The following is a 22,404-nucleotide window of genomic DNA, read 5'->3' as shown; positions in this document are numbered from 1 at the left end:
TGCAGAAGATGAATGTGCAAGTAAAGATACTGGGGTATGAAAGAGCAAAAAAATAACATGTGGATGAGGTAGTTGGATGGGCTATTTACAGGTGAGCTATGTACAGGTGCAATGATATGTGAGCTGCTATGACAGCTGATGCTATAAAGTTAGTGAGGGAGATATGAGTCTTCAGCTTCAGTGATTTTTGTAATTCCTTCCAGTCATTGGCAGCAGAAAACTGGAAGGAAAGGCGGCTAAAGGGGGAACTGGCTTTGGGGATGACTAGTGAAATGTATCTGCTGGAGCGCGTGCTACGGGTGGGTGTTGCTATGGTGACCAGTGAGATATACCTGCTGGAGCACGTTCTACATATTCTAAGTCAGAACCGTCCAGAGTAGTGATGCTAGACGGTCGGGCGGGTGCGGGCAGCGATCGGTTGAAAAGCATGCATTTGATTTTACTAGTGTTTAAGAGCGGTTGGAGGTTGAATAATTTTGCACGCCCAATTTTTCAGTTTTTGATTTGTTAGAAAAGTTTGAAATATCCAATAAATGTCGTTCCACTTCATGATTGTGTCCCACTTGTTGTTGACTCTTCACAAAAAAAATACAGTTTTATATCTTTATGTTTGAAGCCTGAAATGTGGCAAAAGGTCACAAAGTTCAAGTGGGCCGAATACTTTCGCAAGGCACTGTATAAGGTTAATTTGTCCCAATACTTTTGGTCCCTAAAATGGGGGGACTATGTCCCATAAATGTTGTAATTTGTAAACGGTTAACCTCTCTGGGAAATGTGGGACGGTAGCATCCCACCCTGTCAACAGCCAGTGAAAGTGCAGGGCGCCAAATTCAAAACAATTAAATTAAAATGTTACACCATTTTAAAGATAAAATTCTCATTACCCTCTTATGGATAGTCGAGACACTAGCGTCAATTGCTGGGGGAAATGCAGAGCGCGAGATTCAAATAAAATGCTATAAAATTCAAACTTTAATTAAATCACACATGTAAGATACTCAATTAAAGCTACACTCTTTGTGAATCCAGCCAACATGTCAGATTTTAAAAAGGCTTTTCGGCGAAAGCATAAGAAGCTATTATCTGATGACAGGCACAACAGTAAACAAAGAGTAGCATATTTCAAACAAAGGAACAGCCTGGAACATCTACACCAGCAGGGTTTAGCATATTTCAACAACACAAAACGCAGAAATAAAATATAAAACATGCCTCTGAACAGTTAGTCCTCAGGGGGTTTGCCTGCTACATAGGTTCTGTTATACTCACAGACATGATTCAAACAGTTTTAGAAACTCAGAGTGTTTTCTATCCAAATATATGAATAATATGCATATCTTATATTATTGGCATGAGTAGCAGGAAGTTGAAATTGGGCATGCTATTTATCCAAAAGTGAAAATTCTGCCCCCTAGCTTTAAGAGGTTATTAACCACTCGGAGAAGGAGAGAAGTTGAGGGAAGCAGAAATATGTGAGGTAGCAATTCAAACAGACTAACAAATGCAAGATTTTGCTCTGCTATTCTTGTGAATCTACCAATTAATCCACCTCACAGACCAGCTTTGAAACAATTGCATAACCAGATACACACAGTCAAGGCGAAAAGATACGTGGACCTGCGGGAATCACAGTATCAACCCTAGATTTCAAGTTTCTCTTACAGATGCTCCAACTATGTCTGAGCCATCAGAATCACGTAGCCTGCAGCAAAGACAAGAGTTGAATAGAAGTAGGAGGATGAGGAGGAAGAGGATGAAGAAGATGAGGAGAAGAAGGATGAGAAGGAGGAAGACAAGGAGGAGGAGGAAGTAGATGAAGAAAAGGTGGAGGAAGAGGAATATTAGAACAGTGTCCTGACTTTTGATCTCTGTATCGTTCCTGAACCAGCGGAGGTCGGCAGCAGGCGGCTTGGAGCCGTAGGGTCATACATACTCTAACCCCTGACCTCTAACCTCTGACCTACTGACCTGTGAAGGGTAGTAACAGTAGTAGATGTCTGTGTCCTGACCTTTGATCTCCTTCTCGTTCCTGAACCAGCGGAGGTTGGCAGCAGGCTTGGAGCCGTGGGTCATACAGGTCAGAGTGATCTCATCTCCCTCCAGGGCAGGCTTGGTCAAACCGTCTATCTCTGGCTTCTCTGGCACCCCTACAGGACCGGGGGGAATTACACAGGTTAAAATGTGACACAACACACAGGGTTGAAGTCTGTGCATTAGTGCATTCATCTTCAGATAGCTAGGTGGACCAGTCATAGTCAGTACATTCCTCTTCAGATAGCTAGGTGGACCAGTCATAGTCAGTACATTCATCTTCAGATAGCTAGGTGGACCAGTCATAGTCAGTACATTCCTCTTCAGATAGCTAGGTGGACCAGTCATAGTCAGTACATTCATGATTGGGGGGGGGGGGGGGGGGGGTTGATACTCTTTGAACAAGTAGGGTTTCAGATGTTTTCAGAAGATGTTTGCAGAAGACGGGCAGGGACTCGACAGAAAAAGGTTTTGATTGGGCCGAGCGGGAGCCTCTGTATGGCAGAGGTTTTACCATAAACCTGGCCTAGTTCTGCATGAATATGATGTAGCTCAGCTCAGAGTGTGTCGGGGAGGCGGACAGGAAAAACACTGAGATTAACCTGGAACCATCATCTGAAAAGTCCAGGGTAGACAGTGTGAAGGGTGTGTGTCTGTGTGATCCATCATCTGAACAGACGAGGGCGGACAGTGTAAAGGGTGTGTGTGTTTGTGATCCGTCTTCTGAACAGACAGGAAGAGGAAGAGGATGGATAGAGCTGTAAAGGGTAGAAGAGAAAGATTAACACTCATATATCGACGGCTAAACTTTGACTGAGTAATTATGACTATGCAACCCAAACATCCCTCAAGGGTGTGTGTGTCTGAGGCTTCTGTAGAAGTTTGTTTATTATTTAATACCAAAAAACAACATTTTAAGTGAAATATTAGATTATATATATCCAGCTCATAAAGTTATACATATATAGGTAGGAGCTACCATATGTTATTTTTGGTGAGTTTGGACAGTTACAAGCGGATGTGAACGAGAGATGTTGTGCAAATGAACAAAGTTTTGACGCATGCATGTCTGAAGGAAGAACAGTACTGTCTCTGGAGCAGCATGTCAACACCCTGTGTCTGTGTGGAGTCTGGAGTCTGAAGGAAGAACAGCTCTGGCTCTGGAGCAGCATGTCAACACCCTGTGTCTGTGTGGAGTCTGGAGTCTGAAGGAAGAACAGCTCTGGCTCTGGAGCAGCATGTCAACACCCTGTGTCTGTGTGGAGTCTGGAGTCTGAAGGAAGAACAGTACTGTCTCTGGAGCAGCATGTCAACACCCTGTGTCTGTGTGGAGTCTGGAGTCTGAAGGAAGAACAGTACTGTCTCTGGAGCAGCATGTCAACACCCTGTGTCTGTGTGGAGTCTGGAGTCTGAAGGAAGAACAGCTCTGGCTCTGGAGCAGCATGCTAACACCCTGTGTCTGTGTGGAGTCTGGAGTCGGAAGTAGGAAAAGTACTGTCTCTGGAGCAGCATGTTAACACCCTGTGTCTGTGTGGAGTCTGGAGTCATTAGGGAAATGGGCCTGCCTGCTCTGCTCAGAGAAGAGGGTGGTGGAACAGACAGTCTGAGCACAGAGAGGAGAAAAAATGCAAGGAAATCAAGATAGCAGCAACAGCTGTACACATAACTCATCCAAAGGGCAGAAAGATAACACAATGTGATGCCCCGTCACCATATTAATTCAGCCACTTATTTAGAAAGCTAAACTTAAGGGTTGTGTTAATGCAGAATTTTCAGTTTTTCACACTACAAAGCATAATATATATTTTTGCTGCGTTTCATGAATGCAGATTTTCTGATTTAAATTTCTGCTCTGCATCAGACACATTTAGGGCTTCAGTTGCACTTCTCCATTCTGATGAGAATTCACCAATAGGCATTCTATCAGCAGGCAGCTCTCTGATGTGGAGCTACTGTTCTCCATCTTTCTATCAGCGGACAGCTCTCTGATGTGGAGCTACTGTTCTCCATCTTTCTATCAGCGGACAGCTCTCTGATGTGGAGCTACTGTTCTCCATCATTCTATCAGCAGACAGACTGATGTGGAGCTACTGATCTCCATCATTCTATCAGCAGACAGCACTCTGATGTGGAGCTACTGTTCTCCATCATTCTATCAGCAGACAGCACTCTGACTGATGTGAAGCTACTGTTCTCCATTATTCTATCAGCAGACAGCACTCTGACTGATGTGGAGCTACTGTTCTCCTGTACATTTCCATGTGTAGCCAGCCTACTGTTCTCCTGTACATTTCCATGTGTAGCCAGCCTACTGTTCTCCTGTACATTTCCATGTGTAGCCAGCCTACTGTTCTCCTGTACATTTCCATGTGTAGCCAGCCTACTGTTCTCCTGTACATTTCCATGTGTAGCCAGCCTACTGTTCTCCTGTACATTTCCAAGTGTAGCCAGTCTACTTGTCTCCTGTACATTTCCATGTGTAGCCAGCCTACTTGTCTCCTGTACATTTCCAAGTGTAGCCAGTCTACTTGTCTCCTGTACATTTCCATGTGTAGCCAGTCTACTTGTCTCCTGTACATTTCCAGGTGTAGCCAGTCTACTGTTCTCCTGTACATTTCCATGTGTAGCCAGCCTACTGTTCTCCTGTACATTTCCAGGTGTAGCCAGTCTACTGTTCTCCTGTACATTTCCAGATGTAGCCAGTCTACTTGTCTTTGGTAAAATGCTAGATTAACTTAAAGCAAAAATAAATATTTAACCTTTGTCTAAACTAGGCATGTCAGTTAAAGAACAAATTATTTATAAAAAAAGAAAGGGGAACCATGGTGCTCTTCAAATTATTAATTAAAATGCCTTTATTTGTTTGGCATGTTCAATGGAATCAAAGTTTAACTACCTGATGAAGGTCATTCAGCCAAAACGCATCTGATTTTTTAAAGCTTTGTTTCTATTGAACATGACATACTAATAAAGGCATTTTAATTAATTACAGTGCCTTGCGAAAGTATTCGCCCCCCTTGAACTCTGCGACCTTTTGCCACATTTCAGGCTTCAAACATAAAGATATAAAACTGTATTTTTTTGTGAAGAATCAACAACAAGTGGGACACAATCATGAAGTGGAACAACATTTATTGGATATTTCAAACTTTTTTAACAAATCAAAAACTGAAAAATTGGGCGTGCAAAATTATTCAGCCCCTTTACTTTCAGTGCAGCAAACTCTCTCCAGAAGTTCAGTGAGGATCTCTGAATGATCCAATGTTGACCTAAATGACTAATGATGATAAATACAATCCACCTGTGTGTAATCAAGTCTCTGTATAAATGCACCTGCACTGTGATAGTCTCAGAGGTCCGTTAAAAGCGCAGAGAGCATCATGAAGAACAAGGAACACACCAGGCAGGTCCGAGATACTGTTGTGAAGAAGTTTAAAGCCGGATTTGGATACAAAAAGATTTCCCAAGCTTTAAACATCCCAAGGAGCACTGTGCAAGCGATAATATTGAAATGGAAGGAGTATCAGACCACTTCAAATCTACCAAGACCTGGCCGTCCCTCTAAACTTTCAGCTCATACAAGGAGAAGACTGATCAGAGATGCAGCCAAGAGGCCCATGATCACTCTGGATGAACTGCAGAGATCTACAGCTGAGGTGGGAGACTCTGTCCATAGGACAACAATCAGTCGTATATTGCACAAATCTGGCCTTTATGGAAGAGTGGCAAGAAGAAAGCCATTTCTTAAAGATATCCATAAAAAGTGTCATTTAAAGTTTGCCACAAGCCACCTGGGAGACACACCAAACATGTGGAAGAAGGTGCTCTGGTCAGATGAAACCAAAATTGAACTTTTTGGCAACAATGCAAAACGTTATGTTTGGCGTAAAAGCAACACAGCTGAACACACCATCCCCACTGTCAAACATGGTGGTGGCAGCATCATGGTTTGGGCCTGCTTTTCTTCAGCAGGGACAGGGAAGATGGTTAAAATTGGTGGGAAGATGGATGGAGCCAAATACAGGACCATTCTGGAAGAAAACCTGATGGAGTCTGCAAAAGACCTGAGACTGGGACGGAGATTTGTCTTCCAACAAGACGATGATCCAAAACATAAAGCAAAATCTACAATGGAATGGTTCAAAAATAAACATATCCAGGTGTTAGAATGGCCAAGTCAAAGTCCAGACCTGAATCCAATCGAGAATCTGTGGAAAGAACTGAAAACTGCTGTTCACAAATGCTCTCCATCCAACCTCACTGAGCTCGAGCTGTTTTGCAAGGAGGAATGGGAAAAGATTTCAGTCTCTCGATGTGCAAAACTGATAGAGACATACCCCAAGCGACTTACAGCTGTAATCGCAGCAAAAGGTGGTGCTACAAAGTATTAACTTAAGGGGGCTGAATAATTTTGCACGCCCAATTTTTCAGTTTTTGATTTGTTAAAAAAGTTAGAAATATCCAATAAATGTCGTTCCACTTCATGATTGTGTCCCACTTGTTGTTGATTCTTCACAAAAAATACAGTTTTATATCTTTATGTTTGAAGCCTGAAATGTGGCAAAAGGTCGCAAAGTTCAAGGGGGCCGAATACTTTCGCAAGGCACTGTATATGAAGAGTGCCATGGTTCTCCTTTCTTTTTGATGACCAATTTACCCCTTTTACCAAAGAGCACCTTCTATCTACCAAAATATACTATTGTGTACCTTAGTAGCGCTTCCCTTCATCCTCTGTTTTTCTACAAGTTCTTATTTACAACGAGGCCCATAGTTCTTATTTACAACGAGGCCCATAGTTCTTATTTACAACGAGGCCCATAGTTCTTATTTACAACGAGGCCCATAGTTCTTATTTACAACGAGGCCCATAGTTCTTATTTACAACGAGGCCCATAGTTCTTATTTACAACGAGTAAACTAATTGAATGTCCTGTGAATGTGTGTCCATGCGATGTGCTTATGTGTGTGTTTGCGTGCGCGTCCATGCGGTGTGTGTGTGTGTGTTCCAAGGTCAGTCTGAAGCTGATTGATTGACAGGTCTGCTGGTCGATAGTATTGATTGTTTCTGGCCTTGTGTTTCTGGTTCCTCTTGAGAGGGTACTTTAAGCCTCACATTGGCAGTTTGAAGTGACTCAAATCCATTTTTTTTTGAATACCCGATTTGAATGTGTTCTTTAGATACAGATATTTCAAACCACCTTCACACTTGGGACTTGTGTCTGAACGGTCAAATCTGATTTATTTGGTTGGTTTTTAGACTTTGACTTGGCTACTCTGATCACATTGTAGCTAACTGGCTGGGTTATTTGTTTACAAACAAATGAATGCATCTGTTAAAAGGCTAAACAGCTAACTAGCTAGTTGACTGATGTGGCTAGCTAGTTGACTGCTGTGGCTAGCTAGTTGACTGCTGTGGCTAGCTAGTTGACTGCTGTGGCTAGCTAGTTGACTGCTGTGGCTAGATAGTTGACTGATGTGGCTAGATAGTTGACTGCTGTGGCTAGCTAGTTGACTGCTGTGGCTAGCTAGTTGACTGCTGTGGCTAGTTAGCTGACTGCTGTGGCTAGTTAGCTGACTGCTGTGGCTATCTAGCTGACTGCTGTGGCTAGCTAGTTGACTGCTGTGGCTAGCTAGTTGACTGCAGTGGCTAGATAGTTGACTGCTGTAGCTAGCTAGTTGACTGTTGTGGCTAGATAGTTGACTGCTGGTGCTAGATAGTTGACTGCTGTGGCTAGCTAGTTGACTGCTGTGGCTAGCTAGTTGACTGCTGTGGCTAGCTAGTTGACTGCTGTGGCTAGCTAGTTGACTGCTGTGGCTAGATAGTTGACTGCTGTGGCTAGCTAGTTGACTGCTGTGGCTAGCTAGTTGACTGCTGTGGCTAGATAGTTGACTGCTGTGGCTAGATAGTTGACTGCTGTGGCTAGCCTGTTGACTGCTGTGGCTAGATAGTTGACTGCTGTGGCTAGATAGTTGACTGCTGTGGCTAGCCTGTTGACTGCTGTGGCTAGATAGTTGACTGCTGTGGTCGAGATATGTGGTGTGTGTTGAGACATGTGGTGTGTGTGTAAATCATTGCTCAGGGGAAATGTGATGCTTCTCTGTAGCTGATGGTACTACCGGACATCAGGGGGTACGTAGTCAGTAGCCTAACATCTTCTGCATTTAACCCCTCTGAATCAGAGAGATGTTGTACATTTGATCTGACGTCACCGTTCTTCGCATCAACGGATAAGCTCCAGAAACATTCACCGACTGTATTTTATGAAAGGTAAGATGTGTTTTCTGAAAGATGTGTTTTTTTGTATAGCTTTCAATTTAGTCTGGTAACATAACATATATGAAGTGGACCTTGAGCTGAATAGAATCAACAGTTGACTAGACTGAGGAGGACCTGCTGTAAGGGGAAGTGTGGGTTGACTGAGTATTACTGCAGTAAGGGGAAGTGTGGGTTGACTGAGTATTACTGCTGTAAGGAGAAGTGTGGGTTGACTGAGTATTACTGCTGTAAGGGGAAGTGTGGGTTGACTGAGTATTACTGCTGTAAGGAGAAGTGTGGGTTGACTGAGTATTACTGCTGTAAGGGGAAGTGTGGGTTGACTGAGTATTACTGCTGTAAGGAGAAGTGTGGGTTGACTGAGTATTACTGCTGTAAGGGGAAGTGTGGGTTGACTGAGTATTACTGCTGTAAGGGGAAGTGTGGGTTGACTGAGTATTACTGCTGTAAGGAGAAGTGTGGGTTGACTGAGTATTACTGCTGTAAGGGGAAGTGTGGGTTGACTGAGTATTACTGCTGTAAGGAGAAGTGTGGGTTGACTGAGTATTACTGCTGTAAGGGAAGTGTGGGTTGACTAAGTATTACTGCTGTAAGGGGACGTGTGGGTTGACTGAGTATTACTGCAGTAAGGGGAAGTGTGGGTTGACTGAGTATTACTGCTGTAAGGAGAAGTGTGGGTTGACTGAGTATTACTGCTGTAAGGGGAAGTGTGGGTTGACTGAGTATTACTGCTGTAAGGGGAAGTGTGGGTTGACTGAGTATTACTGCAGTAAGGGGACGTGTGGGTTGAATAAGTATTACTGCTGTAAGGGGAAGTGTGGGTTGACTGAGTATTACTGCTGTAAGGGGAAGTGTGGGTTGACTGAGTATTACTGCAGTAAGGGGAAGTGTGGGTTGACTGAGTATGGCCTCTGGTCTGATGAAACAAAAATAGAACTGTTTGTCCATAATGACCATCGTTACGTTTGGAGGAAAAAGGGGGTGGCTTACAAGCCGAAGAACACCATCCCAACCGTGAAGCACGGGGGTGGCAGCATCATGTTGTGGGGGTGCTTTGCTGCAGGAGAGACTGGTGCACTTAAAAAAAATAGATGGCATCATGAGGAAGGATAATTATTTTGATATATTGAAGCAACATCTCAAGACATCAGTCAGGAAGTTAAAGCTTGGCTGCAAATGGGTCTTCCAAATGGACAATGACCCCAAGCATACTTCCAAAGTTGTGGCAAAATGGCTTAAGGACAACAAAATCAAGGTATTGGAGTGGCCATCACAAAGCCCTGACCTCAATCGGATGGAATATTTGTTGGCAGAACTGAAAAAGTGTGTGCGAACAAGGCCTACAAACCTGACTCAGTTACACCAGCTCTGTCAGGAGGAATGGGCCAAAATTCACCCAACTTATTGTGGGAAGCTTGTGGAAGACTAACTGAAATGTTTGACCCAAGTTAAACAATTTAAAGGCAATGCTACCAAATACTAATTGAGTGTATGTAAACTTCTGACCCACTGGGAATGTGATGAACGAAATAAAAGCTGAAATAAATCATTCTCTCTACTATTATTCTGACATTTCACATTGTTAAAATAAAGTGGTGATCCTAACTGACCTGAAACAGGGAAATTTTTGCTAGGATTAAATGTCAGGAATTGTGAAAAACTGAGTTTAAATGTATTTGGCTAAGGTGTATGCAAACTCCCGACTTGTTTTTGAAAGAAAAGCACATTTTTTGTCCAATAAAATAATTTCAAATTGATCAGAAATACAGTGTTGACATTGTTAATGTTGTAAATGACTATTGTAGCTGGAAACGGCTGATTATTTATGGAATATCTATATAGGTGTACAGAGGCCCATAATCAGCCACCATCACTCCTGTGTTCCAATGGCACGTTGTGTTAGCTAATCCAGGTTTATCACTTTAAAAGGCTAATTGATCGTTAGAAAACCCTTTTGCAATTATGTTAGCACAGCTGTTGTTCTGATTAAAGAAGCAATACAACTGGCCTTATTTAGAATAGTTGAGTATCTGGAGCATCAGCATTTGTTGGTTCAATTACAGGCTCAAAATGGTCAGAAACAATTACCTTTCCTCTGAAATTAGTCAGTCTATTCTTGTTCTGAGAAAGGAAGGCCATGTGAGAAATTGCCAATAAACTGAAGATCTCGTACAACGCTGTGTACTATTCCCTACACAGAACGCAAACTGTCTCTAACCAGAAGAGAAAGACGAGTGTGAGGCCCCGGTGCACAACTGAGCAAGAGGACAAGTACATTAGAGTGTCTAGTTTTAGAAACAGACGCCTCACAAGTCGTCAACTGGCAGCTTCATTAAATTGTACCCGCAAAACACCAGTCTCAACGTCAACAGTGAAGAGGCGACTCCGGGATGCTGGCCTTCTAGGCAGAGTTGCAAAGAAAAAGCCATATCTCAGACTGGCCAATCAAAATAAAATATTAAGATGGGCAAAAGAACACAGACACTGGACAGAGGAACTCTGCCTAGAAGGCCAGCATCCCAGAGTCATCTCTTCACTGTTGATGTTGAGACTGGTGTTTTGCGGGTACTATTTAATGAAGCTGCCAGTTGAGGAAATTGTGAGGTGTCTGCTTATGTGTTCAGGACAGATGGGGCTCTGAACGATGTTCTGAATGATACTGAATTACATTTCCACGGGGGTCTCCAGACAACAGCAGAAAGATCCACAGACCTCGCCCCCCGCCCCGCCCAGCCCGAGATGTAATCTGACTGCTTGTGCAGTAATTCAATCACTCACTGTCTCTCTCTGTTTGTTACATACAATGTGGTTCAGTACAGTGGTGTAAAGTACTTAATAAGTAAAAATACTACTTCAGTAGTTTTTTGGGTTATCTGTACTTTACTTTACTATTTATATTTTTGCTAATTTTTACTTTTACTTCAGTCATTTCCTAAAGAAAATAATGTACTTTTTACTCAATACATTTTCTCTGACACCCAAAAGTACTCATTACATGTTGACAGGAAAATTGTCTAATTCACACACTTATCAAGAGAACATCCCCTGGTTATCCCTACTGCCTATAACTTTTTTGCCCGCTTTGAGGACAATACAGTGCCACTGACACGGCCTGCAACGAAAACATGCGGTCTCTCCTTCACTGCAGCCGAGGTGAGTAAGACATTTAAACGTGTTAACCCTCGCAAGGCTGCAGGCCCAGATGGCATCCCCAGCCGCGCCCTCAGAGCATGCGCAGACCAGCTGGCCGGTGTGTTTACGGACATATTCAATCAATCCCTATACCAGTCTGCTGTTCCCACATGCTTCAAGAGGGCCACCATTGTTCCTGTTCCCAAGAAAGCTAAGGTAACTGAGCTAAATGACTACCGCCCCGTAGCACTCACATCCGTCATCATGAAGTGCTTTGAGAGACTAGTCAAGGACCATATCACCTCCACCCTACCTGACACCCTAGACCCACTCCAATTTGCTTACCGCCCAAATAGGTCCACAGACGATGCAATCTCAACCACACTGCACACTGCCCTAACCCATCTGGACAAGAGGAATACCTATGTGAGAATGCTGTTCATCGACTACAGCTCGGCATTCAACACCATAGTACCCTCCAAGCTCGTCATCAAGCTCGAGACCCTGGGTCTCGACCCCGCCCTGTGCAACTGGGTACTGGACTTCCTGACGGGCCGCCCCCAGGTGGTGAGGGTAGGCAACAACATCTCCTCCCCGCTGATCCTCAACACTGGGGCCCCACAAGGTTGCGTTCTGAGCCCTCTCCTGTACTCCCTGTTCACCCACGACTGCGTGGCCACGCACGCCTCCAACTCAATCATCAAGTTTGCGGACGACACAACAGTGGTAGGCTTGATTACCAACAACGATGAGACGGCCTACAGGGAGGAGGTGAGGGCCCTCGGAGTGTGGTGTCAGGAAAACAACCTCACACTCAACGTCAACAAAACTAAGGAGATGATTGTGGACTTCAGGAAACAGCAGAGGGAACACCCCCCTATCCACATCGATGGAACAGTAGTGGAGAGGGTAGCAAGTTTTAAGTTCCTCGGCATACACATCACAGACAAACTGAATTGGTCCACTCACACAGACAGCATCGTGAAGAAGGCGCAGCAGCGCCTCTTCAACCTCAGGAGGCTGAAGAAATTCGGCTTGTCACCAAAAGCACTCACAAACTTCTACAGATGCACAATCGAGAGCATCCTGGCGGGCTGTATCACCGCCTGGTATGGCAACTGCACCGCCCTCAACCGTAAGGCTCTCCAGAGGGTAGTGAGGTCTGCACAACGCATCACCGGGGGCAAACTACCTGCCCTCCAGGACACCTACACCACCCGATGTCACAGGAAGGCCATAAAGATCATCAAGGACATCAACCACCCGAGCCACTGCCTGTTCACCCCGCTATCATCCAGAAGGCGAGGTCAGTACAGGTGCATCAAAGCTGGGACCGAGAGACTGAAAAACAGCTTCTATCTCAAGGCCATCAGACTGTTAAACAGCCACCACTAACACTGAGTGGCTGCTGCCAACACACTGACACTGACTCAACTCCAGCCACTTTAATAATGGGAATTGATGGGAAATTATGTAAATATATCACTAGCCACTTTAAACAATGCTACCTTATATAAATGTTACTTACCCTACATTATTCATCTCATATGCATACGTATATACTGTACTCTATATCATCGACGGTATCCTTATGTAATACATGTATCACTAGCCACTTTATACTATACTATGCCACTTTGTTTACATACTCATCTCATTTGTACATACTGTACCCGATACCATCTACTGTATCTTGCCTATGCTGCTCTGTACCATCACTCATTCATATATCCTTATGTACATATTCTTTATCCCCTTACACTGTGTACAAGACAGTAGTTTTGGAATTGTTAGTTAGATTACTTGTTATTACTGCATTGTCGGAACTAGAAGCACAAGCATTTCGCTACACTCGCATTAACATCTGCTAACCATGTGTATGTGACAAATAAAATTTGATTTGATTTGATTTGCCTCTGATCTGGTGGACTCACTAAACAGAACATCCCTGGTCATCCCTACTGCCTCTGATCTGGTGGACTCACTAAACAGAGAACATCCCTGGTCATCCCTACTGTCTCTGATCTGGTGGACTCACTAAACAGAGAACATCCCTGGTCATCCCTACTGCCTCTGATCTGGAGGACTCACTAAACAGAGAACATCCCTGGTCATCCCTACTGCCTCTGATCTGGAGGACTCACTAAACAGAGAACATCCCTGGTCATCCCTACTGCCTCTGATCTGGTGGACTCACTAAACAGAACATCCCTGGTCATCCCTACTGCCTCTGATCTGGTGGACTCACTAAACAGAGAACATCCCTGGTTATCCCTACTGCCTCAGATCTGGTGGACTCACTAAACAGAGAACATCCCTGGTCATCCCTACTGCCTCTGATCTGGAGGACTCACTAAACAGAGAACATCCCTGGTCATCTCTACTGCCTCTGATCTGGAGGACTCACTAAACAGAGAACATCCCTGGTCATCCCTACTGCCTCTGATCTGGAGGACTCACTAAACACAAATATTTCATTTGTAAATTATGTCTGAGTGTTGGAGTTGCAGCTCTCCGGCAATAAAAATAAAACATTATAATTGTGCAGTCTGGTTTGCTATATACTGCTTAATATACATAATTTTTTAAATAGTTTATACTTTTACTTTTGATACATAAGTACATTTTAAAACCAAGTAGCATTTTACCGGGTGACTTTTTATGACAAATGTAGTACTTTTCAACCACTGGTTCAGTACTGTAACGTAAGTCTGTCCATATCCTTTCTGAGTCTGTGCAATTACACCCACCCCACTCCACATCGCCCAAGCAAAACTCAAGCCTACTTGATGGTAATAGCACTCAATGTTGCCCTTAGTGGCCGGTTTTGAAGGCTTTCCCTGACGTCCTCAGTACATGATAAGACGTCCAATTTAAAAGTCAATCTTGAGTGATCTGGCTTGAATTCAGACTGTTTATGCATTAATTAAATCTCTCTCTGTTTGGTCCATTAAATATGGCTAAGTATTGTAACCTAATAATGTATCCTCTTTGAGTGTGTGTGTCCCCCTCATAGAGCAGTCTTTTATGCTGTTAACATTGTTGTTGACACACACAGTCTGCTAATGGCCTAAACGAGTTTCAGCCTTCCATTAACATTATCATAAAGTAATTGGCTCCAAAACGATCTCAGCATAAGGAAATTTAACAAACTGATTGGCTAAAAAACGATCTCAACATCAGGAAATTAAACAAACTGATTGGCTCCAAAACGATCTCAGCATCAGGAAATGAAACCATATTTGTGTGGGGTACTGATTATTACAAATAAAATCTAATTGTTTTTGTCAATAACAAGCGTAGACTAACAGTGAAATACTTACAGGCCCTTCCCAACAATGCAGAGAGAAAGAACAGGTGTAGACTAACAGTGAAATACTTACAGGCCCTTCCCAACAATGCAGAGAGAAAGAACAGGCGTAGACTAACAGTGAAATACTTACAGGCCCTTCCCAACAATGCAGAGAGAAAGAACAGGTGTAGACTAACAGTGAAATACTTACAGGCCCTTCCCAACAATGCAGAGAGAAAGAACAGGCGTAGACTAACAGTGAAATACTTACAGGCCCTTCCCAACAATGCAGAGAGAAAGAACAGGTGTAGACTAACAGTGAAATACTTACAGGCTCTTCCCAACAATGCAGAGAGAAAGAACAGGCGTAGACTAACAGTGAAATACTTACAGGCCCTTCCCAACAATGCAGAGAGAAAGAACAGGTGTAGACTAACAGTGAAATACTTACAGGCCCTTCCCAACAATGCAGAGAGAAAGAACAGGCGTAGACTAACAGTGAAATACTTACAGGCCCTTCCCAACAATGCAGAGAGAAAGAACAGGTGTAGACTAAAAGTGAAATACTTACAGGCCCTTCCCAACAATGCAGAGAGAAAGAACAGGTGTAGACTAACAGTGAAATACTTACAGGCCCTTCCCAACAATGCAGAGAGAAAGAACAGGTGTAGACTAACAGTGAAATACTTACAGGCCCTTCCCAACAATGCAGAGAGAAAGAACAGGTGTAGACTAACAGTGAAATACTTACAGGCCCTTCCCAACAATGCAGAGAGAAAGAACAGGTGTAGACTAACAGTGAAATACTTACAGGCCCTTCCCAACAATGCAGAGAGAAAGAACAGGTGTAGACTAACAGTGAAATACTTACAGGCCCTTCCCAACAATGCAGAGAGAAAGAACAGGTGTAGACTAACAGTGAAATACTTACAGGCCCTTCCCAACAATGCAGAGAGAAAGAACAGGTGTAGACTAAAAGTGAAATACTTACAGGCCCTTCCCAAAAATGCAGAGAGAAAGAACAGGTGTAGACTAACAGTGAAATACTTACAGGCCCTTCCCAACAATGCAGAGAGAAAGAACAGGTGTAGACTAACAGTGAAATACTTACAGGCCCTTCCCAACAATGCAGAGAGAAAGAACACAGAGAAGTAATAGAAAGGTAAAACACGTAATAATAAAGTAATAACATACAATGAGTAACGATATATTGGCTATAAACATGAGGTCCGAGCACAGACTCCATGATAACTTGGCAATAAACACGAGGTACCAGTACTGAGTCCATGATAGCTTGGCTATAAACATGAGGTGCCAATACCGAGTCCATGATAACTTGGCTATAAACATGAGGTACCAGTACTGACTCCATGATAACTCGGCTATAAACACGAGGTACCAGTACTGAGTCCATGGTAACTCAGCTATAAACACGAGGTACCAGTACTGAGTCTATGTGCAGGGGTACGAGGTAATTGATATCCACATATAACTATGAATACAAGTGATGGATGATAAACAGTTGCGGATGAGTCAAAAAAGTGAGTGCAAAAAGCTTCACTGCTTCTTGAACTAATTATTTAGCAGTCTGTTCATGGTCCTGTTGGTTCCAGACTTGGTGCTTCAGTACCACTTGCCGTGCGGTAGCAGAGAGAACACTCTATGACTAGGGTGGCTGGAGTCTTCGACTATTTTAAGGGCCTTTCCTCTGACACAGAGGAAAGGCCTAGTATAGAGGAGCTCGACCCCAGTGATGTACTGGGCTGTCCTCACCACCCTCTGATATATAGGTTCTGGATGGCAGGGAGCTCGACCCCAGTGATGTACTGGGCTGTCCTCACCACCCTCTGATATAGAGGTTCTGGATGGCAGGGAGCTCGACCCCAGTGATGTACTGGGCTGTCCTCACCACCCTCTGATATATAGGTTCTGGATGGCAGGGAGCTCGACCCCAGTGATGTACTGGGCTGTCCTCACCACCCTCTGATATAGAGGTTCTGGATGGCAGGGAGCTCGACCCCAGTGATGTACTGGGCTGTGCACACTGCCCTCTGATATAGAGGTTCTGGATGGCAGGGAGCTCGACCCCAGTGATGTACTGGGCTGTGCACACTGCCCTCTGATATAGAGGTTCTGGATGGCAGGGAGCTCGACCCCAGTGATGTACTGGGCTGTGCACACTGCCCTCTGATATAGAGGTTCTGGATGGCAGGGAGCTCGACCCCAGTGATGTACTGGGCTGTGCACACTGCCCTCTGATATATAGGTTCTGGATGGCAGGGAGCTCGACCCCAGTGATGTACTGGGCTGTCCTCACCACCCTCTGATATAGAGGTTCTGGATGGCAGGGAGCTCGACCCCAGTGATGTACTGGGCTGTGCACACTGCCCTCTGATATAGAGGTTCTGGATGGCAGGGAGCTCGACCCCAGTGATGTACTGGGCTGTCCTCACCACCCTCTGATATAGAGGTTCTGGATGGCAGGGAGCTCGACCCCAGTGATATACTGGGCTGTCCTCACCACCCTCTGATATATAGGTTCTGGATGGCAGGGAGCTCGACCCCAGTGATGTACTGGGCTGTCCTCACCACCCTCTGTAGCACATTGTGATTGAACGCCAAGCAGTTGCCATACCAAGCAGTTGCCTTACCAAGCAGTGATGTAGCCAGTCATGGTTTCTGTCAACGGTGTGTTTCATTCTAGAAAACTCCTGATAGCAGACTCTAATCCAGAGCGACTACAATAGCGAGTCATTTATCTTATCCAGAGCGACAAAGCAGGTGAAAAAGGTAATTCAAATAACCAAATTCAACCTAGCTAATTTCTGATTTATATGAAATTGTTTGACTACAGAGGTAGCAAAATTGTACTTCAAATCTATGATACTCCCCGACTTAACATACTGCTTGACTAGTTAGGCCTAAGCTTGTTGTTCAACATTAAAACCCATTCAGTCTGTCTACAAACAGGCTCTCAAAGTGCTTGATAGGAAGCCCGATAGCCATCATCACTGTTACATCCTCAGAAAGCATGAGCTCCTGAGTTGGGAAAATCTTGTGCAATACACAGACGCATGTCTTGTTTTCAAGATCCTAAATGGCCTGGCTCCCCCTCCACTCAGTATTTTTGTTAAACAGAAAACCCAAACATATGGCAGCAAATCCACAAGGTCTGCCATGAGAGGTGACTGTATAGTTCCCTTAAGGAAAAACACCTTTAGTAAATCCGTTTTCTCTGTGAGAGCTTCCCATGTCTGGAATACACTGCCATCAGACACACATAACTGCACCACATATCACACTTTCACAAAATGCATGAAGACATGGCTAAAGGTCAATCAGATTTGTGAACATGGTCCCTAGCTGTGTGTTGCTGCTTTCCATGTTGTCTGTTATCTGTAGCTTGTGAGGTGTGGAAACACTTTGTTGCTTTTATGAATTTTGTCTTGTTGCTTTTTGTTCTATGTTGCTCTGTCTGTATGCTACGTCTTGCTTGTTCTATGTTGCTCTGTCTGTATGCTACGTCTTGCATGTCCTATGTTGCTCTGTCTGTATGCTACGTCTTGCTTGTCCTATGTTGCTCTGTCTGTATGCTACGTCTTGCTTGTTCTATGTTGCTCTGTCTGTATGCTACGTCTTGCTTGTTCTATGTTGCTCTGTCTGTATGCTATGTCTTGCTTGTCCTATGCTGCTCTGTCTGTATGCTATGTCTTGCTTGTCCTATGTTGCTCTGTCTGTATGCTATGTCTTGCTTGTCCTATGTTGCTATGTCTTGCTTGTTCTATGCTGCTATTGTCTATATTGTAATTGTTTTTAATAACCTGCCCAGGGACTGCGGTTGAAAATTAGCCGGCTGGCTAAAACCGTCACTTTTACTGAAACATTGATTAATGTGCACTGTCCCTGTAAAAATAAAATAAATAAACTAAACTAAACTAAACTTACAGTTAGTTCATTCATCATAAGATACATTAGCTTGGTCCTCTCTGCACACACTTTGTTAACCACTAGGAATAAAAGGTTGGCGACATCCGCTACTCATTCACTCAGCCTATTGAGTCCACTGGTCTCATTCACTCAGCCTATTGAGTCCACTGGTCTCATTCACTCAGCCTATTGAGTCCCCTGGTCTCATTCACTCAGCCTATTGAGTCCACTGGTCTCATTCACTCAGCCTATTGAGTCCACTGGTCTCATTCACTCAGCCTATTGAGTCCCCTGGTCTCATTCACTCAGCCTATTGAGTCCACTGGTCTCATTCACTCAGCCTATTGAGTCCCCTGGTCTCATTCACTCAGCCTATTGAGTCCACTGGTCTCATTCACTCAGCCTATTGAGTCCCCTGGTCTCATTCACTCAGCCTATTGAGTCCACTGGTCTCATTCACTCAGCCTATTGAGTCCCCTGGTCTCATTCACTCAGCCTATTGAGTCCACTGGTCTCATTCACTCAGCCTATTGAGTCCCCTGGTCTCATTCACTCAGCCTATTGAGTCCACTGGTCTCATTCACTCCGCCTATTGAGTCCACTGGTCCCACTCATTCACTCAGCCTATTGAGTCCACTGGTCTCATTCACTCAGCCTATTGAGTCCACTGGTCTCATTCACTCAGCCTATTGAGTCCCCTGGTCTCATTCACTCAGCCTATTGAGTCCCCTGGTCTCATTCATTTCAGCCTATTGAGTCCCCTGGTCTCATTCACTCAGCCTATTGAGTCCACTGGTCTCATTCACTCAGCCTATTGAGTCCACTGGTCCCACTCATTCACTCAGCCTATTGAGTCCACTAGTCTCATTCACTCAGCCTATTGAGTCCACTGCTCTCATTCACTCAGCCTATTGAGTCCCCTGGTCTCATTCACTCAGCCTATTGAGTCCCCTGGTCTCATTCACTCAGCCTATTGAGTCCACTGGTCTCATTCACTCAGCCTATTGAGTCCACTGGTCCCACTCATTCACTCAGCCTATTGAGTCCACTGGTCCCACTCATTCACTCAGCCTATTGAGTCCCCTGGTCTCATTCACTCAGCCTATTGAGTCCCCTGGTCTCATTCACTCAGCCTATTGAGTCTCCTGGTCTCATTCACTCAGCCTATTGAGTCCCCTGGTCACATTCACTCAGCCTATTGAGTCCACTGGTCTCATTCACTTAGCCTATTGAGTCCACTGGTCTCATTCACTCAGCCTATTGAGTCTCCTGGTCTCATTCACTCAGCCTATTGAGTCTCCTGGTCTCATTCACTCAGCCTATTGAGTCTCCTGGTCTCATTCGCTCAGCCTATTGAATACCTCTTTCCCCCCTCTCTCTCCAGAACTACCCTACACCTTTACATCTTTCTCCCCTCTCTCTCCAGATGATATCCTGTGACTGGTGAGATCTGGCCGCCCGACAACCTGCTCACTCGACCCCACCCCCTCCTCCCTTCTCCAGACCAACTCTGGAGACCTTCTCCCATTTCTCACTTCCCTCATCAACTCATCCCTGACCACTGGTGTCCCCTTTCACTTCAAAATGCTCCCCTCTTCAAGAAACCAGCATTTGACTCATCTGACGTCAAAAACTATAGACCTGTATCCCTTCTTTCTTTTCGTTCCAAAACACTTGAGAGTGCTGTCTCTGACCAACGCTCTCATTATCTTTCTCAGAACAATCTTCTTGACCCTAACCAGTAAGGCTTCAAGACGGGTCATTCAACTAAGACTGCTCTGCTCTTCTCTGTGTCACAGAGGCTCTCCACACTGCCAAAGCTGACTGTCTCCTCTGTTCTCATCCTCCTAGATCTATCTGCTGCCTCCGATACAGTGAACCATCAGATCCTCCTCTCCCCTCTCAGGGCTGGGAGACTCAGACTCTATCAGATCCTCCTCTCCACCCAATCAGGGCTGGGCGTCTCAGGCTCTATCAGATCCTCCTCTCCACCCTCTCAGGGCTGGACGTCTCAGGCTCTATCAGATCCTCCTCTCCACCCTCTCAGGGCTGGGCGTCTCAGGCCCTATCAGATCCTCCTCTCCACCCTCTCAGGGCTGAGCGTCTCAGGCTCTATCAGATCCTCCTCTCCACCCTCTCAGGGCTGGGCGTCTCCGACTCTCAGATCCTCCTCTCCACCATCTCAGGGCTGGGTGTCTCAGGCTCTATCAGATCCTCCTCTCCACCCTCTCAGGGCTGGGTGTCGCAGGCTCTATCACCACTCTTGTACTGCATCCTACCTGGCAGGCTGCTCCTACCCGGTGATGTGGAGAGGATCTGTGTCTGCACCACATACTCTCACTACTGGTGTCCCCCAGGGCTCGGTTCTAGTCCCTCTCTTCTACTTCTATACACCAAGTCACTCAGCTACGTCATATCCTCTCATGGTCTCTCCTATCACTGCTATGAGGATGACACTCCACTACTTTTCTCCTTTCCCCCTTCTGACACCCAGGTGGCGACACACATCTCTGCGTGCCTGACAGATATCTCAGCTTGGCTTGACAAGACGGAAGTGCTCTTCCTCCCGGGGAAGGCCTGCCCGCTCAAAGACCTCTCCATCACGGTTGACAACTCCACAGTGTCGCCCTCCCAGAGTACAAAGATCCTTGGCGTGATATGACGACCCTGAATTTGTCTGAACCGTCTCAGTGATTCTCCTTCCAATAGGGTGCTTCCCCTTCAATTTACAATTTAATAACCAGCATCAGCTGTGCAAAAGTGGGGTTGTGATGGAGATGTGAATGAGGAAGTGTTCAACCCTCAGTTCTGAAGGGTCTTTACTCCGTTTGTTTTGTTGTATTTAAAAGTGCTGCTTTGTAGCCTTGTCTCAAGTTTAACCAGGATCGGATCCACTCATCGCTTCCTTTGGACTACACATCTCAGTTGGTCTCCGCTGGAGATCTGTTGGCGGATTGGATTGACTGACCGACTGACTACAACCTTTTTGTATACGGTATTTCATTTGTTTTGGTGTGATGTATAATGTGATGATTTATGTAGTTGAAGAAGATGTGATACTCTTTATGTTTGTGGTGGTAAAATAGTTGATATTTTGTTTGTGTGATTGATTGTACGATTGAGACTGGGTTTACGCTACATTTGTATGAACGGACAAACATTGCTTGACTAAGGTCACTTGAGTTCCTTGTACTCCTTTAGGGACGAGGTACAGGACTTTTCTGGAGGAACCAGAGCTCATTGTTTGTTATATTATTATGTGGGTTCATCATTTATGTTGCTAATTCAACCCACACTAAAGTTGAAGTTCTTTCCAATGTTTTAAGGGGTTATGAAGTGTATTTCCATAGTGACTTTTACATTGGTGTAGACTTTGTATTGGTGTAGACTTGACGGACCAGACGAGACTCATTCCCTCCCAAACCAAAAGGAGAAATCAATATTTTCTCTGGTAGGCACAACCTACCTGGCACCCCTACAAACAATAACCTCAAGTCAAAACCGTTACATTGACCATGGACAGCTGTCGTTCTCTGCTAACATCAAACCAGTGACTTGCTCCTGCAGGTTCATGCTCTACAACATCTGTAGAGTACACACAGGAAGCGGCACAGCTCTTAATCCACTCGTCATCTCCCGTCTGGACTACTGCAACTCGCTGTTGGCTGGGTTCCCCACTTGTGCCATCACACCCCCGCAACTTATCCAGAATGCTGCAGCCCACCGTGTGTTCAACCTTCCCAAATTC

At 44.7% G+C, this 22,404-nt stretch overlaps 1 protein-coding gene across 4 annotated transcripts in view; it reads right to left on the bottom strand.

Moving 5' to 3' along the window:
* LOC110511297 (cell adhesion molecule 2) overlaps nucleotides 1-22,404 on the bottom strand; it is a 473,792-nt gene that overhangs the window by 113,541 nt on the left and 337,847 nt on the right. For all 4 annotated transcript variants that reach the window (XM_090188763.1, XM_090188764.1, XM_090188762.1 and 1 more), the window contains one exon: nucleotides 2,010-2,147. In XM_090188763.1, coding sequence (XP_090044889.1) covers nucleotides 2,010-2,147 — 138 coding nt within the window. The remainder of the gene's footprint in view (nucleotides 1-2,009; nucleotides 2,148-22,404) is intronic.

The sequence above is a fragment of the Oncorhynchus mykiss genome, chromosome 10 (assembly GCF_057628025.1).
Source record: "Oncorhynchus mykiss isolate SJ-2025 chromosome 10, ASM5762802v1, whole genome shotgun sequence".
NCBI classification, from domain to species: domain Eukaryota; kingdom Metazoa; phylum Chordata; class Actinopteri; order Salmoniformes; family Salmonidae; genus Oncorhynchus; species Oncorhynchus mykiss.
This window is presented reverse-complemented; position numbering and strand designations above follow the sequence as displayed.